Source organism: Mya arenaria, chromosome 16 (genome assembly GCF_026914265.1).
Source record: "Mya arenaria isolate MELC-2E11 chromosome 16, ASM2691426v1".
NCBI classification, from domain to species: domain Eukaryota; kingdom Metazoa; phylum Mollusca; class Bivalvia; order Myida; family Myidae; genus Mya; species Mya arenaria.
The window spans coordinates 33,387,710-33,408,559 of record NC_069137.1 but is presented as its reverse complement, the minus strand read 5'-3'; the positions used below and the strand labels follow the sequence as shown (position 1 = coordinate 33,408,559).

General features: G+C 35.1%; 1 protein-coding gene across 1 annotated transcript in view; it reads right to left on the bottom strand.

The window, feature by feature from the left end:
* Positions 1-4,627: 4,627 nt before the first annotated feature.
* Positions 4,628-20,850, bottom strand: part of LOC128221944 (low-density lipoprotein receptor-related protein 1B-like) — an 82,075-nt gene continuing 65,852 nt past the window's right edge. Inside the window, exons 14-17 of the mRNA XM_052930655.1 lie at positions 13,111-13,221; positions 8,994-9,110; positions 8,651-8,702; positions 4,628-6,570 (exon numbers count right to left, since the gene is read on the bottom strand). Coding sequence (XP_052786615.1) covers positions 8,695-8,702; positions 8,994-9,110; positions 13,111-13,221 — 236 coding nt within the window. The 3' untranslated portion in view covers positions 4,628-6,570; positions 8,651-8,694. The remainder of the gene's footprint in view (positions 6,571-8,650; positions 8,703-8,993; positions 9,111-13,110; positions 13,222-20,850) is intronic.

Genomic DNA, 20,850 nt, shown 5'->3' with positions numbered 1-20,850 from the left:
CTGTGCACTAAGTGAACCCTTCCACCAAACCCAGTTTATCCGGGGTATTGCACCTGTGCCGTAAGTGACCCCTTCCACCAAACCCCGTTTATCCGGGGTATTGCACCTGTGCCGTAAGTGACCCTTCCGCCAAACCCCGTTCATCCGGGGTATTGCACCTGTGCCGTAAGTGACCCCTTCCACCAAACCCAGTTTATCAGGGGTATTGCACCTGTGCTCTAAGTGAACCCTTTCACCAAACCCTGTTTATCCGGGGTATTGCACCTGTGTACTAAGTGAACCCTTCCGCCAAACCCCGTTCATCCGGGTTATTGCACCTGTGCCGTAAGTGACCCCTTCCGCCAAACCCAGTTTATCCGGGGTATTGCACCTGGGCCGTAAGTGACCCTTCCGCCAAACCCCGTTCATCCGGGGTATTGCACCTGTGCCGTAAGTGACCCCTTCCGCCAAACCCCGTTTATCCTGGATATTGAACATGTGCCCTAAGTGACCCTTCCGCCACACCACGTTTAACCGGGGTATTGCATCTGTGCCGTAAGTGACCCCTTCCGCCAAACCCCGTGTATCCGGGGCATTGCACCTGTGCACTAAGTGAACCCTTCCGCCAAACCCCGTTCATCCGGGGTATTGCACCTGTGCCGTAAGTGACCCCTTCCGCCAAACCCCGTTTATCCGGGGCATTGCACCTGTGCACTAAGTGAACCCTTCCGCCAAACCCCGTTTATCCGGGGCATTGCACCTGTGCACTAAGTGAACCCTTCCGCCAAACCCCGTTTATCCGGGGCATTGCACCTGTGCACTAAGTGAACCCTTCCGCCAAACCCCGTTCATCCGGGGTATTGCACCTGTGCCGTAAGTGACCCCTTCCGCCAAACCCCGTTTATCCTGGATATTGAACCTGTGCCCTAAGTGACCCTTCCGCCACACCACGTTTAACCGGGGTATTGCATCTGTGCCGTAAGTGACCCCTTCCGCCAAACCCCGTTTATCCGGGGCATTGCACCTGTGCACTAAGTGAACCCTTCCGCCAAACCCCGTTTATCCGGGGCATTGCACCTGTGCACTAAGTGAACCCTTCCGCCAAACCCCGTTTATCCGGGGCATTGCACCTGTGCACTAAGTGAACCCTTCCGCCAAACCCCGTTTATCCGGGGCATTGCACCTGTGCACTAAGTGAACCCTTCCGCCAAACCCCGTTCATCCGGGGTATTGCACCTGTGCCGTAAGTGACCCCTTCCGCCAAACCCCGTTTATCCTGGATATTGAACCTGTGCCCTAAGTGACCCTTCCGCCACACCACGTTTAACCGGGGTATTGCATCTGTGCCGTAAGTGACCCCTTCCGCCAAACCCCGTTTATCCGGGGCATTGCACCTGTGCACTAAGTGAACCCTTCCGCCAAACCCCGTTTATCCGGGGCATTGCACCTGTGCACTAAGTGAACCCTTCCGCCAAACCCCGTTTATCCGGGGCATTGCACCTGTGCACTAAGTGAACCCTTCCGCCAAACCCCGTTTATCCGGGGCATTGCACCTGTGCACTAAGTGAACCCTTCCGCCAAACCCCGTTCATCCGGGGTATTGCACCTGTGCCGTAAGTGACCCCTTCCGCCAAACCCCGTTTATCCTGGATATTGAACCTGTGCCCTAAGTGACCCTTCCGCCACACCACGTTTAACCGGGGTATTGCATCTGTGCCGTAAGTGACCCCTTCCGCCAAACCCCGTTTATCCGGGTTATTGCACCTATCCCCTATGAGTTCAATGACAATTGATTAAAAAGTATGTTGAAAGTATTTTGAAATATGGTGGCATAAAAGTGAATTAATGTTATGTTTTTTCTCGTTAGAACGACTTACATATTTCTTAAAAGCAACTTTGTATCTTCTTTAAACGATTTACGAATCTCGTTAAAACGACATATCTATCTCGTTCAAAAGACTGAGTAACTCGTCAAAACGTCTTACGTTTCTCATTAAAACGACATAATTGGCCGAACCTAAACATTGTATCTTACCACAGCCATGTTTACCACGTTGTGATTTCGAGTGGTATCATTACGTTGTTCTGACGTCTATATGGCGTTTTAACAACATGTTTAAGTCGTTTAAATGAGAAACGTATGTCGTTTATACTAGGTTCGTATTTCGTTTTAACGCGATAAAAAGCAGGATGTATGTCCCATCCATGCCACCGTAGTTGAACGTTCTATGAAAGTGTTAATATTTCTGTTGACCTGATAGTGCAATAATGCTTTGTTTGACATTGTATCTTCCCGTAAAGAAGACTTACTCACGTGATAAACCGTAAAGAAGACTTACTCACGTGATAAACCGTAAAGAAGACTTACTCACGTGATAAACCGTAAAGAAGACTTACTCACGTGATAAAACGTAAAGAAGACTTACTCACGTGATAAACCGTAAAGAAGACTTACTCACGTGATAACCCCCCCCCCACCATTGTTTGACATATTATCTTCCTGTTCAGGAGACTCACACAAGTGGTGTCAAAACTGATAACCAATCGAATCTTATTCTAACTTGAATGACTAAGGGCTCTCATATATACTCATACTCGATTTAACGAAAATAACTAAATACTTTTAAAGAAAAAAAGGTCGACTGAAATTTTGTAAAATGTTATGACCGAATGTTTAAATGCCGAGTTGACTGAAAAGGATACAAACGATCATCTCTACGTGGTCGCACGTGGTTGTCACTATGTTTTAGTTTAGCGGAAATCCTTGTTCAAGATTACATTTACAAAGTTTGGCCAATTTTGCGCTGCATTTAGTTGAATATTCAATTGCAAAAGAGACACATATATTGAATGGATACAAACAAGAATGGTTCGCTGATAACTTTAAACTAAAGTAAAGCTATAAAAATATGAAACTACAACATATATAACAAAAAGTGGATACAATTGATCCAAATATTATCGAAGATAGTATGTGTATTGCTACGGTCTGGAAATTATAATTTTAAGTGGACTTATTTACCTAAAATTACAAATATCACTTTTCTTTGTAGAAGAAAACAAATAGTTCCAATAGTATCATAGTTTAATAAGAGCCTTAGACTGACATTGGGTACTTATAATATTTACACAAACTTATCAGATAAAAAGTCTAGTTGTAGAACATTTTCTACTATAACTACATGTTTTTAATAGAATTATACAAATGTACTAAAAAAATGACTTAATATTAAGCTTATATTGACAACATGTGATATACTTGCATGACTATTTTCTTTCTTTTCTTTGAAATCATGTATAATTTTACAGCGCTCAAAGCGCGATACAGTATAAAACTTTTTTTACGATAGAATGAGGCTTAATCATTCAAAATAAGATCAAAACAATACATTGTATGAATGTTAACATTTCCTAATATGAGGGGAGATTATATAAACAAAGATCAATCTACCAATTTCTTATATCGTTTAGGGATAAAATATCATGCGCTTTGGGTTCTCACCAAAGTATAAGACCATACGTGTTTAGTTAAAACGATTATGAATTCGTTCCAGTTTTTTTTTATTTAGAAAATTTAAATATATATAATAGACGTACGTATATACAGATTGTTGGTTAATATCTTTTCAATGTATATATTTATTTTCTTATTCCTCGTAAATTTATCCACCAAAGAAAAGTTCAAACATACCAGTTGGAGAGTAGATTTCGGACAGGAATACCTTTCGGAAATGGGTGCTTTTTGGCTTATTTTGTAAGTAACCTTTAACTTCCATACATAATATCAGCTAGGTAATTGACATGTTACGGTTGTTAAAGCAAATGGCGGCATGATAGTGTTAATTTATTCGGAAAAGTTTATATGTGAACAAGTAGATATATAATGCGTCATCGAATGTCTTGCTATAATAGCTGTGTCGATTGACATGTTGAACATCTCAACATTTCAGATGTAAGATTTCTTGGTCGTAAACTAAGAATGCTTAGGGACACCGGCAGAATCTATAAAATGTTTTTACGATATTTTAATTACTGCATCATACGCCAAAAATGAGGATACGCCTGACAATTAACAATCTTAACCTTACCATCTTTAGTAAATGGCACACATGGTCAGAGGGGTCGTTGATTTGTAACCTCAAAAGCCCCAAAAGCTACGCGACCGCTGGCAATCTTGTTATTGAAAAGGGATGCTAATAAGCCATGATTTAGCTATGTGCTGTTCAACCCACATCTTTGGCCTGGGATTATTTAGTGCAAGCCTAATATCCAGAAATTATTTAAGGACGGCACTTACGAGTATGTGTATGTATATCTCCTGAATAGTAGGGGCTGGCCATGACAATGTCAAACAAGAACGGGACATATTCACAATGATATATTTCATAATACTGTGCACATCGTACACAGAATTTCTGTGCATTTCCTTACTGTACACTCCTACATGGAAGGGAATAAGAATAAAAAAAATCATTGCTTGTTTTCCAATTCATTTCAACTTTCTATAACCTAAATACGAGTTTGACATACTTGGTGTTATATTCACAATTTAATTGACGGACACATACTTTGTGTTATATTCACAATTTAATTGACATACACATACCGGGTGTTTTATTCACCATTTAATTTACATTGACATACTTGGTGTTATATTCACAATTTATTTGACATACACATACCGGGTGTTTTATTCACCATTCAATTGACATTCACATACTTTGTGTTATATTCACAATTCAATTTACATACACATACCGGGTGTTTTATTCACCATTCAATTGACATTCACATACCGGGTGTTTTATTCACCATTCAATTGACATTCGCCTACTGGGTGTTATATTCACAATTCAATTTACATACACATACCGGGTGTTTTACTTACCATTTAATTGACATTCACATATTGGGTGTTATATTCACAACTTAATTGACATTCACATACTGGGTGTTATATTTCCAATTCAATTTGCATACACATACCGGGTGTTTTATTTACCATTTAATTGACATTCACATATTGGGTGTTATATTCACAACTTAATTGACATTCACATACTGGGTGTTATATTCACAATTTAATTGACATTCACATACTGACTGTTTTATTCACTATTTAATTGACATTGTTATATTTGGTGTTATATTCACCATTTATTTGTCATTGACATATTTGGTGTTATATTTACCATTTTATTGTCATTGACATAATGGGCGTTGTATTAACCATTTAACTGTCATTGACATAATGGGTGTTGTATTCACCATTTTATTGTCATTGACATGCTTGGTTTTATATTCACCATTTAATTGTCATTGACATAATGGGCGTTGTATTAACCATTTAATTGTCATTGACATAATGGGTGTTGTATTCACCATTTAATTGTCATTGACATAATGGGTGTTGTATTCACCATTTAATTGTCATTGATATACTGGGTGTTATATTCACCATTTCATTGCCATTAACATGCTGGGTGTTGTATTTAGCACTTATGGTATATCATTACACCGCTAACAGAAGAACACCATTTAAGATGATTCATTGGCATAAGATACATGGTTTATTAGCATATGTAGATCGCACAGCGTCCAGCTTACAACTAAATAAATGAAACAGAGCTTTGTCTCTAGTAAATCAATAAATATTATTTAGACCTGGTATTGTCAATTTAACGTATAAAACATATATTCCACTGGGCATCATACAACTGACATAATTATAACTTCAATAACAAAATACACGCCATCATTGTAACAATAAGCATAAACTACATAAAAAAATACATTTACATGAATATTTTCGAAAAACTATAGTTAACCATTTCAATGACGGGTGGATAATAATTCGGACACAAAACAAGCAATTGAACCAATGTCTTTAACACTATGTACAACTATATTCGTTCGAAAACATGTGTTTTTTATAATATGTAGAATTGGACTGGGATGATGAAGGAATATGTTGCATAAATTCTGCTTAACATTTGCAAGCAAGTATTTCTGAAGGAATAATGAGAATGGGTGCAAGTGGGGGGGGGCTTACAATTGGCCACGTGACCTCTGACCGCCTTATCGCTGATAAATCACGTTTTAGCTATGTACGCAAATTAACCCTGGAATGATTCAGTTCAACCCGCAGATCTATAGATAAAATTACGACGGCCTGAATTATATTTATGATGTCTACAAACCGATCGTCTTTATACAGATAAATAGAATGGAAATAGTTGTGTAAGGTATACTATTGTTTAATAATGGATATTTTGTTAGTTGCGTGTGTCTGTAAAGGTGTATTAAGTACATCTGATGACGTAATGAACAAAGCGTGTTGGTTGTGTCTCGTTTTTGATGATGTATATGGAGGTGCACACCTATTTATCGACAGTCCCTGTTAGAGCATCAGACTTGTTAGTTTAAGCCGCATAATGGTAGATAGCACTTTTTCATGGACGCCAGTTGAACGTCCCTCCAAGGAGGACGGTAAGCATTTGTAGGGGTAAAGCGGCGGATCCATCATCCTACCCGGGATAAAACGTCATTGGTCCTTTTATAATTCGTCTTTAGGGTAATTTCATGTAGTCCCTTAAACAGGAAAGAAAATTATTTCATCTAAAGATGATTAGAATAATGTATTCACGTGTCTATTTCCGTCTTAATTATTCAGTTAAACAACCTTTTTAATAGACACACACTATTACAAAAATAATTGAATCATTGATCTGTTAAATCAATTTTAAGGGCCTAACTACATCTTTGTACCTGCATTGGAAAACCCAGTTAATATATGGGAGTTCCAGGTTACATCTAATAAGTCCGTAAGGTAAATTGTAGTAATGTTTGGATAACTATAATTACGTTTAAAATAATAATTGTATTTTACATCTATATTTCATATTTGAAAATCTAATCCAAAGGTAATGCATTTCAGTTAATGGTTCTTACAAATCAAAAGAAATTCAAAAGGTATGCGCAGTGGCAAAACATGCACTCATGAGAGGTCAACTAGACACACCACGTGACATGCAAAGTGTCAAAACATTCACTCATGAGAGGTTAACTAGACACACCACGTGACATGCAAAATGTCAAAACATGCACTCATGAGAGGTTAACTAGACACACCACGTGACATGCAAAGTGTCAAAACATGCACTCATGAGAGGCGTACTAGACACACCACGTGACATGCGAAGTGTCAAAACATGCATTTATGAGAGGTTAACTAGACACACCACGTTACATGCGAAGTGTCAAAATATGCACTAATGAGAGGTTAACTAGACACACCACGTTACATGCGAAGTGTCAAAATATGCACTAATGAGAAGTTAACTAGACACACCACGTGACATACGAAGTGTCAAAACATGCACTCATGAGAGATTAACTAGACACACCACGTGACATGCAAAGTGTCAAAACATGTACTAGTGAGAAGTTAACTGGACACACCACGTGATATGTGCAGTGGGATAGCGTCTACTAATGGGAAGTGAACTAGACAGTCTACGGGACATGCACAGTGGCAAAACAAGCATTTGTGAGAGGTTAACTAGTAAAATCCACCGATATATGTATTGTCAAAACATGCAATCATGAAAAGTTAGCTATGCAAAACACATGACATGCGCAATGCCAAAACATGCACTCATGAAAAGTAAACTAGACAAACAACGTGATATACGCAATGTCATAACATGCATGTATGAGACGTCAACTAGGCAAGCCACGTGATGTACACAGTGTCAAAACATGGATTTAAGAGAAAATTACTGGTAAACTACGTGATGTTTGTAGTGTCAAAACATGAATTTAATAGAAAAATTACCGGTAAACCGAGTGATGTACGCAGTGTCAAAACATGAATTTAATAGAAAAATTACCGGTAAACCGAGTGATGTACGCAGTGTCAAAACATGGATTTAAGAGAAATTTACTGGTAAACCACGTGATGTTTGTAGTGTCAAAACATACACTTGTGAGAGGTTAACAAGAAAAACAACTCATACACAATTTAAGTCAGACAGGATGTGACATGTTTTGCAAGTTTTGTATAAGTGATAGCCGAAATAAACAACTAACGTAAATTATCGAATGAAAATCAATTAAAAAAAAGGTTCGGCCTAAATATCTATTTAAAAATAACATTTATGCTTACGTTAACAACTTTGATTTTATTTAATTGACAAATTAATAAACTTCATTAAATGCTTTTATATACTTTTCGGTCGTTTTAAGAAATTTATCAGTTAAATAAAAATAATATTCAACTGTTTCTATCAGTAAAATAACATTTCGATACTTTTCACTGTTGTGAAATGGTAGCTCGTTCTCAGTTCTAAAACATTGCACACAGGGCTAAAAAAACGTTAAGCTGAAATGACTTCACGTTCGCATACAATTTGGTCAATGTTTCTGAGAAACAACAATCACCTGTCATTTTAAATCATTTTTAGACATGTAATAAAAAGAAGACTTGTTTCAGTGTAGGATTACTATAATTTTTAACTAGTGAACACAAAAAATGTTAATATTTCACTCGTGAAATATAGCTTTCCGTGCTCACTCGGTGAAATATATAACGATCTTATACTGAAACAAACAATTATCCGTATATCCTCAGGTTCATTATAAACAAAACAAGCGGGTATTGTTTGCTTACCACAATTTCTTTCTTCACCTCCTTCCGTGCAATCTTCATCGCCATCACAATCCTTCGAAAAATGTTGAACGTTTTAACCTCACGAACAGACATAATATTTTATAGTAGTATCAACATTTTATTACAGGTACGGAATGTAATACTGACAAATAATACAAAATATTATGTAAGTATACGTGAAATCGGTACACCTGTCAATGTCGAATGTTGTTTTAATATTGATAACGGCTACTAAGTACACTCTACTCTTTGAAGAAACCCGTTTATAAATCAAAATTTATAATTATATGCATTATGATCGGTATAAACGCTATCAAGTATAAAAAGATAATTCTTCGCTTACCACAGTTTACCTCATCACTTCTATCATTGCAGTCATTCTCCCCATCACATATCCAATCATTATAGATGCATTGCCCGGAAGTGCAACGAAACTGGTTTGATTGACAGGTTCTCGTCTCTGAAAGTATAAATACACATAACCAAAGTATCGTTTTAATCAATTCAAATCATTTCATATCTAATTATTTAAATCAAATTATTTATAGCCCAAACAACACTGTCTAATATTTTCAATAACCCTGTATCTAAATAAAAAGGACAAGTGTTATTTTCATACAATTAAATTTAAACTTATTTCTAGTATGTAGATACATTGTTGAATTGGAGTGTTAATGGGTTAAACGATCATCGAATGAATTTGACCAAGTATTGTCGTTGTTTTTTATTGCTGCCATTGACTCTTGATTATGCTGTCTTCAGCCTTTGAACTAATAAAGAGGATAACTAGTATTACTCGGTAGCGATTGCGTATAGTAATGTGATACGTTGTTTTCATGTTCAACGTCATAAACAGTATCGAAGCTCCAATAAAACAAACATTATATAAATATTGTTAAAATGCATCAGTATTAAAGCGTTGTGTATGCACAGGATTACATTGCTCAATATTCAGACAAAGGGCTTTTGTTTGTAGGCTAACGAAATATTGCCTGGCCGTCTCACGCGAATTTCCGAAAAATCCCAATCACCTTTTGATATACGGCGGTAACGAACACGAGAAATATAATTTGTTTAGAATTCATACGAAAATAAAACCAGTGCTTTAGGGAAAACAGACAGACCCTAATTGTGAATTCATCGCAAACGGTTAATTTACCCTCAGTCATCAGCGGCATCGTTCCGTTCGGTAGGCCACTACCAGTTTCATCAAATGCAAGTCATCAAAATCAATATGTGTCATTACCCGTGTCACACCGTGTTCAAGTCACCAACACACGGACATGTTTAGTATGCCACCAAATATTAATAATTCCAACATCCAATGTGAAAAATCACAAAGGGTTCAACAAAAAGCTCCTGTCAACAGTGCTACAGCTAAAAATAGCTAAAAAAACATCTAACTAACGATGACGCTATAAATAGTCAAATAAGACAGCAAACTATCCAAATATAGTTCAGGTGTTGAAAAGTATGTGTGAACAGTTGCCATTTTATAAATATTGGTTATTTTAATGTATGTACGGTGAAACCTAAACAAATCAAAATGATACTATATTTGGTAATAACTATACTTTTATATCGTTTGCAAGAAAGCAAAAAGGAAGACGCAAAAGCGGTTGTATTGCGATTTTGATTAAAGATTAAGAATTCAATAGCTCTATATGTAACAATCATTGAATCAAAATCTGAATACATATTTTGGTTTAATAATGATAACTCTTTGTAAGCTTCTCATTTTGAGGAATATATATATATGTGGGAGCTATGCATATTCAATCTGAAAACTCGTCTTATTTTTCACAACAAATGTTCGACCTTATGGAAAATCAAATAAGTAACTTTTCATTGAAAAAGAAATACATCGCATTAATTGGAGATACCAATGGTAGGACAGCGTGCCTAGACGGTAATTTAATGGTTGATGATTTTCTAACAAACTATTTTCATTTTGATTATGAGACTTTGACACAAAAATGAAAATCAAAAGATACGAGAACGAACAATATAGGACATAGACTATTAAACATATGTAAAAACAATAATGTAATCATACTAAACGGAAAGTTCTTACAGATAAAAAAAACATTGGTGAAATTTCTTTTCAACGTTGTTTGTGATTGACTACTGCTTTACAAGCATTTTGTTGCTAGACAAATTTTTAAACTTAAAGACCCTGACAACATATAGTCGGATGGCCACTTACTTTAAAGTGTCTCTTTGACAGTAAACTCACGTCCAAAAACTAATAATATGGTAAACGAACCTGAAAACATGCTCTCAATGGCAAACTTATAAAAAGTAGATGTTTTGTAACAAAATTAATCAAGAACACTTGGCTGTTCTTATGCAAATGGTAGAATCAATAAATTCTCAAACAGAAAAAGAAAAATTAAAAGTAGTAGTTGACGAAATCAGTAGCTTGTTCATTAATAGTTCTAAAAAAGTGTTTTCAAAACCCTATATAACGTCAATGATAATAATAATAATGCTGATAATAAACAAACTAAATTATCACATATTTGCTATAAGTCTATGCAATATGATAATTCCAGATCTTTTAAAGTAACTGTTAACTTGCACAAATGTTAAACTAATGACAAGAGTAGCCTTATTTGTGAAATATTTAATATGCAACGTATGTCAACCAGTGTAATTTCTTCCGTTTATGTTAAATTAAAGTAATTATATTGAGTTTACCAATACCGTTTGTATCTTATTTATACGATATGCTTGTTCAAGACACAGCCTTTGTAATCTGGCAGTACATTGTATATTCCTTTTATCCCTTTTATTCTGTAAATATACTTATAATGACTGTCTCCCTCTTTTCCATGTTATGAGAAATATTTCATACATGTACAACCATAAAAATACACAACCATTTATTTCCCCCACTCGGGACAAAGTCATCCTTCTTCGTATTAGTATTATTAAGCTGACTAATCTTATTGTCCTCATGTTGTCATGTATGTATGACCTGAGTGTAATTAAGTTATTTGTTGTTGTTGTTGTTGTTGGTAAGGATATATGACAGAAATTGCGACATCTGCGGTAATGTAAATTTACGCAATAAATTAACACGACAAAGAGACTCTAAAGAGTGTCACTACAATGAAACCAGACAGAATTTAAGAAAGAACATCTTTTAAATGAAGTTGAAAGAAATGGTTTGACTGGTAAATAAACATGTATTACAATTGTGGGCAAATATTGTTATATGGTTAAAAACTCATCTTGTAAATGATTTAATAAAACATGTTTGAATATCACGTCTTACTCCCCGCTTTGTTTGGAAATAATGTGTCAGACAATTTGCGCTCTATACTCCGTTCACATTGTTCTCTTTTCAAAAATTGTCGGCAGTAAACGATGAAAATATATTGTGGTTATCAAAATTTAAATGAAAATCACCAAAAAAAATGTCATGAGATATTTTTGTGGTAGTATACTTTTTTTACACATGTGATTACAGATTAATATGTCTATACATACATTTTATTTATTTTATCCACTGTCTATCAATTTAATCTACCTTTACACATTAACACAAGTACTGTATCTAAATATTTCCTCTCTAGTCCACCCTTTAATATGAACACATATACTGTCTCTCTGTATTCCATTTGTAGTCAGCCATTCAGCATGAACACATCCACTGTCGCTGCAAAATCTATTTTTAGTCAACCTCTACAAATGAACCAATCCACTGTCTCAAACTATTCCGTTTTTAGTCAAACATTTAGCTTGGACCCATCTACTGTCTCTAAATATTACCTCTTTAGTCCACCACTTAAAACGAACACATCAACTGTCTCCAAATAATCCGTTTGATGTTAACCATTTAGCATTAATACATCCACTGTCTCTGCTTTTTTCAAATTTAGTCCACCTTTATAATGAACCCATCCCATTCTCCTAGATATTCCGTTTTTTATTCAACAATATAGCATGGATCCATTCACTGTCTCTAAATGTTACCTCTTTAGTCCACCCTTTAAAACGAATACATATACGAACACTGAACATTCCGTTTACAGTCAATCATTTAGCATTAATACATCCCCTGTCGCTGCAATTTCCAATTTAGTTCACCTTTCAACATGAACAGAACAACTGACTTGTTATAATTGAAGGACCAACGTTTTACATTTTTTCCCGTTTGTTTGGGGTGGAAGGAGGTTACGATATTTAAAATCTCACAAACATACACACAGTAGTACCAGCATTGTATTAGAGTTCGCCTTATCATACAGAAAGGTAATACTGACAAATAATACAAGAAACTGTGTTAGAATACAGAATGTTAGAATACATTACATGACTACACCTGTCAATGTGTATGTCTATCGATAACGAGGCCTTAAACTTTGTTACATGAGAAAATTCGATTTTGAATATATAATTCGACGGTTTATGACCGGTATAAACACCAATAATTATGATTTTTTTGCACTTACCACAGTTTACCTCATCACTTCCATTATGGCAGGTCGTATTGCCATCACATACATAAGTCTCACTGATACACCCTCCGGAAGAGCAAAGGAATGCGCCGGATGCACAGGTGTCTGAATATATAAATGCGTCTTACACATATATAACATTTCTAATTCTAAATTAGATACTAGCAACACTATACTGGATCATTCATATCCAATACAACATTTTTTTTAACTTTTCAATGACAATATAAGTTATGAAACTGGACAAGCGGTTGCTTTACAAAATAATTTGTATTAAATATGTAGATAAAAAGTTGAATTATATGTGTTATATATATGTTATTGGTTTAACGATCAATGAATGAATTTGATCGATTGATGTCATTTTTCATTGCTGCCAGTGACATTTTCATTATGTTGTTCCGAATTTCTAAACAGACAAAATGCATGGTAGGTATGGTTATATATAATTTCTGAAAAGTCGCCATTCAGGGTATGGCGGAAACGTTCACGTGGTATTCATAAATAATAAAGAGTTAAGAGCTGATTCTGTGCTTTAGGTTTAAAAGACATATACTCATTGTTAACTTGGCGCACACATTAAGAACATCTGACAAAAAACTGCAAAGTCAGCAGGAATGCGCATTAACGAGATCAATTAACAAGACATTTTGTTATAAACTGTGAAACTCAAATGAAATTAGACTAGGTTGATAATATTACCACGCTGTCAAATGTGGTTGAAATAAATAGTTTGACAAGTTTGTAAACATGTGTTGCAAGATTTTGCAAAAAAGTGTGTCATTGTTCAAGAGTCATCTTATAAATTGTTGAATATCACATGCCTTAGTCTTAGTCTTAGGGGCTTACTCGACACTGTATGTGGTGGCCAAGTATTTCTATTTCTGACTGGCAAAATGCACACAATAAATAATGCGCACCATTCAATATTTCGTTCACATTGCCCTCTTTTCAAAAATAATCAGCAGTTTGCGATGAAAATTTATTGTGACCTTCAATACTTGAAAAAAATCAGCAAATAACAAAAGGTAATGGGAACTGTCTTTGTGGTGGAAAACTTGAGTCTGTATACACATGTGTTTACGAATGGATATAATGCTATAGGTATACTCTCGACACGTGTTGCTTGATGTTTAGTATTGTACGAGTATAACTAACTAAAATTGTTGAAATTTGTACACATTTATAATTGACTTTTTGATGACCATTGACTTTGTACTATAAAGTTTATATTAAACTGCTTGTGCCAAACGTATTTGAAATTAACTCTTATCGCAATGTTTAATTTTATGTCATGCGTGATTGAGTCCGATGCAAGTTATCGGGAATACAGTTTATAAAGAACATATTATATATTGGATACAAATACAAAATGCTTGTGCCTTTGATTTTAGTTCTATTCTGTAATCTGATTTCAAAAACACATTAGCTTAGGGTGCACCTTCTTTCATTTTTCGAGAAATAGAACATTTTGAGTCGAATTTAAATGCTTTTCTTAAAAAGTTATACTTTTAATCCTGTTTGAGAAGTAAGTCTGTGGTTTGAAACAAAATAAGTAAAGAATACTCTGCCGTGGAATGAGGAAGTCTATCTGGAAAGGTGGGGTTTTATCGAGTGAGCATTGTTATCCCATGTTTAAATGTGCCCAAGCACTAGTTCTCAAAACTGTTCAATTTTATTTATTACGTTTAAAGTCAAAGTAAATACATTTCAATATGTCAATTTCAATTTAAAACATATAAGCATTTTACGTTAATCTATAAGAGTATGTCACATTTTGATGCCTGCGTAAAAGTACATCAACTCGACCAACAAGAAGTAACCCTATCCCAGTGTATCAACCGATTCACTGAACATAGTGATCTATGAGATCTATGAGAGTATGTCACTTCTTTTTGCCTGCGTATAAGGACATCAACTCGACCATCGAGAAGTGACCCAATCCCACAGTATCAACCGAATCACTGAACATAATTATTTTTCTTATTTGTTATACTATATTATTTATCATGTAATATGAACCCATCAACTCTCTTTTATAATTCCCTTTTGAGTCCTACTTATAATATGACAACATCAATTGCCTCTAAATATTCCCTTTTAACTCCTATTTGTACCATGAACACATCGACTTTCTCTGAATATTCCATATTATTCCACGTTTAAACATGATCACATTTTCTGTCTCTAAATAGTCCAAATTTAGTGGCCCTACAACAAGAACTTAACAGCTGCCCCTAAATATTCCCTACTTATTCTACATTTCAACAGAAACACATCCACTTTCTCTTCATATTCCGTTCATAAATCCGTCTTCAAAACATTAACACATCTTGGAATTCCCCTTTTTGTCCATCTTTTACACTGAATCACCCACTTTCTCTGATATGTCTTCCTTTTAAGATGAAAACATCCTCTGATTCGTAATATTTTTTGTCTTACCCACCTTCAACATTAACACATGCTCTGTGTATTAATATTCCCTATTTAGTCCTACTTCAACATAAACATCTCATAAAATATCTCTATATATACCCATACCTAGCCCACTTTGCAGATGAACACATTAACTTGCTCTTGATACTTGCATATTTAGCCCACTTCAACGACAACACATCGTCTTTCTTCTAAAATTCACTATCTAGCACACCTTTAACACGAACGTACCCACTGTTTCTTAGTATTGCCTATCTAATTCACCTTTCAACAAGTAATAAACCTTTTAAAATGAACATATTCAAGGTTCTTAACATTCCCTATCGAGTACAACTTTGACATGAACTAATTCACTGACTGTTTATATTGCCTACCTGGTCTGCCATCAACATGCACATCCACTGTCTCATTAATGTCCTATAAGGTTACCATGAACACATCCTCTGTCTCTTATGTTTTCATACGAAGATCACCGCCAACATAATCATATCGCATGTCACTTAATATTCCATTCCCTACCTAGCCCACCATCATCCTGAACATATCCAGTGTCTCTTAATATTCCCTATCTAGTCTGCCTTTTGACATGTCAATTTCCACTGTGTCTAAACACTACTATTTTCACTCATGTATAAACATGACTCCATCCGAGGCTCTAAATATTCCCTATCTAGCAAACCTTCAACATGAACAAATCAACTATATCTAAAACAAATACCCTATTTAGTAAGCCTTTTAACATGTACACGTTCAATGTCACTACATATTCCTTTTTAATCCACCTTTTAACAGAAACACATCCAAGGCTGTCGAAAGTGTCGATTTAGTCCACTTTTAACATTAATGCTCCAACTGTCTATAGTCCCTATCTAGTGTACATTAAACATGAACTCATCCACTGTCTCTAATATTTCCTATTAAGTCCACCTGCAGCGTGAACACATCTGCTGTCTCTAAGTCTTCCAACCTAGCCCACCTTCAACATGCAATTTCCTTTGTTTCGTAATAATAATCTAGTTTATTTTCAACATTACCACATCCATTCCCATTTGGCCAACGTTCAACAAGAACACACACTATGTATCTTATTAGTCCCTATTAAGCCCAAGTCATCTTGAATACATATACTCTCGCTTGAATTTTCCGCCTATTTCTTTCACGAACGCATCCACTTTTGCAATATTCCCTATATTATGCTTATCTTTAACATGAACACCATCTTCGGCCTCTTCGTATTCATAACATAGTTCACCTTTTAACATGAATACATTAACAATATCTTACCATTCCCGATATAGTATACTAAAAATGCTTCCTATTTATACCACATTTTAATATGAACTCATCCACTTTTTAATCGTCCCTGTTTACTCTACGCTCACAAAAACTCCACTTTTTTATCCACCTTTTAACATGAAAACATCCCATCTCAAAATATTCTCTATTCAGACCACCTTTTAATATGATCACATCCACTTTTTGATATTCCCTAAGAGTCTACGCTCACAATAAAATAATATTTTATTGCTTGACGATACATTTACATAATATATGATGGAGATAACTATAAAGAAATAGAAATAGTGCAATGTAACAAAGCTTGCGTTTTTGTTAAAAGGAAATGCAAATGGATTTTGACCCAAGTTTTTCAACATCAGTTGCAACACTTCCCTAAACGTCACATAAAAAGCAAAATGATTACACATAAACTATGAAACCAAATGAAATATTACATTTTAACGTACAAATAGTGTAATATTTCGTGTAATGCAATAAATAATAATAGAAACAAGTAGAAATTTAGTGCAAGAAATAACATTGAGAGATAGATATAGCGAGACAAAAAAACAGATGGATGGGAGGAAGCAGTGGTATGCTTATTGTGCTACTGTCGAGAGTGTTTAAGAAACAAAAACTGCACGTTTTATGTCATTGTACTTCCGTAAATATTACAACAGTATCTCCATAAGAGGGATTTGAAGATGCGAATGTAGTTTGAATTGCTGAAAGGATGAGCTCATCTAGTGTTCTGAAAAGGTATATGCCTTTCGACTACAAATAGAGAGCAGTTGTAAGAATTAGTTGGTGCCTAGTACTCAAATAAAGTTTTGCATTTTTACCTACACTGATCGTGATGCCTCATATTGATTTTTTTTCGGAGGTTTCTTTTTCATATGCAATACAATCATCTCATACTACTGAATCATATTCGAGGATTGTTCTTTAGTATGAAAGGTCAATTTTAATATTTTGACGAAACTTGATTTTAAAAGCTTGAATTGAAACATGAACCTTCTGTGCGTAATAATGTTTTCAATATATGGTGCCAGGTGTCGTTAGAACTTAGAGTGACCCCTTAGTGTTTGTGTGTGTCAAATAAGTAAGTGTTGTTAAATCAAATACAAGATGTGGGTGGGGTTTATTTGACAGTGCGCAAAATAATCGCTTAAGTTTTCGATGGATGGAATTGTTTTCGTGTGTAAATATAAAAAAGTTGATAGGTTGTAGAATAACGAGGTATTAATCATGACTGATTTTTGAAAATAAGATTGTTGTATTCGTGTTTGAAGAAAACAAAATATCTGACAAAACACTGCGAAGTCTGCAGCAATTATCATGTGCGATACCATTTATGTAGAAATTGAGCTCTTAACAGTATAACTACAATGTAATCAGACTGAAGGTGAAAAGATAATACACTTTTCAAATAAAGTAAAAGGAAATGGTCTGACAGGAATCTTAGGCCTAAATCTCAATAGCTTATTCCACACTGTATGTAAAGACCATGTATTTCAATTTCTGACTGACAATGTGCACTCAAAACGAATGCGATCCTTTCAATATTTTGTTCCCATTGCTATCTTATCAAATTTTCTCATCAGGTTACGATACAAATATATTGTTGTCATCAATAGTTAACGAAAATCAAAAACGTAAATTTGTTTCGTTCGTGTATACTCAAGTGTGTTTACAAATATGATGACGAATAAATATTTAATGTATAGTTGTACTCTCCTTACGTCCTATTTGATGTATAGTATTGTATTATTAACTAATTATTGTTAACAAATATATTTATATGATGACCATTTACTATAATATATCACATTAACTGTTTACTGCCTGTGTAGGGATGGGCATATTGCCATATTAATTAACCCTTGACGCCATGTTTAATTCTATGTCATGCGTGTTTGTTTTCAGCGCTTAGTTATCATGAATAAATTCATTAAGTAAATAATGAACATAAAAATGTATCCAATTACACATTTTCAATTGTGTTTTTTAAGTGAAAATCATTATTTTTAATAAATCGTAGCTTATGGTCTTTTTAATGTTAGTTTACTGTTATTCGGAATATATGCTCCTGTAGATTGACATCATTTGATAATAAGTACCCAAACTTCCAAAATATTTCAGTTATCATAATTAAATTTTAGTTGTGTTTAATATGTACGTAACACACTGGCGTTGTACACTGCATACTAACCTTTTGGACATTTGGTAATTCGAATTGTATCCAACCATGAACATTCACGTATTTTACTAAAATTGTTAAGCTACATTGAAATATAAATAAAACCATAACCGAAACGTTCGTAGACCACTGAAATATCTTCAATTAAACTGAATGTAAATAAATATATGCATTACATGCATTTATCTTGCAGCACAAACAGCGACTCTTCAGATTATTTCGACAACCTTAAAACTCTCAGAAATGAAAACAATAAACGTCCGGTGCTAAACTACCTAAATATTAACAGCATAATGTACAAATTCTATGAAATTCGTACAGTCCTTGATGATAAACTTTTATATCTGCTCGTAATTGCTTAGACCAAACCGGATAAGAGTTTCAACAACAACCTTTTCACTGAAGATGGATATAAGTTAGAAAGACGAGATCGCAACTGCCATGGTGGAGGACTGATGGCCTTCACCCGTGCTGATCTCCCCTTTTAACGCCGCATGGACCTGGAAAATGATCAACTTGAGTGCCTTGATTCTGCGCTTGTATCGAAAACCGTCGATGTTACATCCAGCCTTTGAAAATTATTAAAAGTGTTTGGACAAACTGTTAATAACTTTTGAACACATCATCTGCATAGGAGATTTGAATTATGACTTACTGAAAAGAGAAAAATGTTAACCTCTTCATAATATTTGTGATAACTTAAGCCTGGAAAATATTATCTCTGAACCTACATGTTTTATGAAAAATTGCAGGCCCACACCTAACGATGTCATTCTCACTAATGCAAAGTATTGCATGTGTACAACTGTAAACTTTAATTGCGGCCTACGCGACTGTCACAACATCATAGCTACCAGTTTAAGAGAACAATGTGAACCATTTATGAAAAAGAAGGTCACTTTCACGTCATACAAGAACCTTGGCAACAAATCATTTAATGAACATCTTTCTCATGTACCGTTCTATCTCGCCCATATCTTTGAGGACATGGACGATATGTATTGGGCCCACGAACACCTATTGAAACAAGTTATTGACGAGCATGCACAAGTAAAACAGAAAACCCCAAAAAGGAATCTACTACCTTATATGAACACAACGTACCGTAAACTAGAATCTATACCTGTTTATTTCCAAGAACGGTGCGGTGGAGGACCCAAATCTAAGGACTTCTGGCCGACAATTAAACCTCTCACAGAAATCTTCAAATAAATCAGATAACCCAATAATACTTAAAGACAACATAGGGAATTTGGTTTCAGAATAAAAGCTCGTGGCCAAAAAATGAAATAATTTTACATTAATATAGCCGAACATATTGGAAAACCTGAAACTCAGGTTCAAGATAAACACCATAGTCTTGACAAAATAAAGGAAAACTGCCAAATGTTAACCTGACTTTCATTTCACCCCGGTCACCGATAAAGATATTGGAAAATACATTGACAGGTTAAATAAAAAAAGCAACTGGTATAGATTTGATTCCTCCCAAAATCATCATTGCTGGCAAAGATACTTTACAGGCTCCCATCCGAAACATGGCCAATGAAATTATTAGCCAAGGATCATTTCCAAAAAGTCCTAAGCTAGCACAAGTTACCCATATTTTCAAGAAAGATGATCCCTTTATTGAAAAGAAATATAGAACAGTCAGTATTTTACCATCAATGTCCAAATTATATGAACGGGTCATAAGTGAGCAACTGATTAGTCATTTTGATAATAGTTTTCATCCTTTCCTGGCAGCATTCAGAACATCATTTGGGTGTCAAACAACCCTGATAAGGCTGGTAGAAGACTGGAAAAAGCCCGTTGATGAG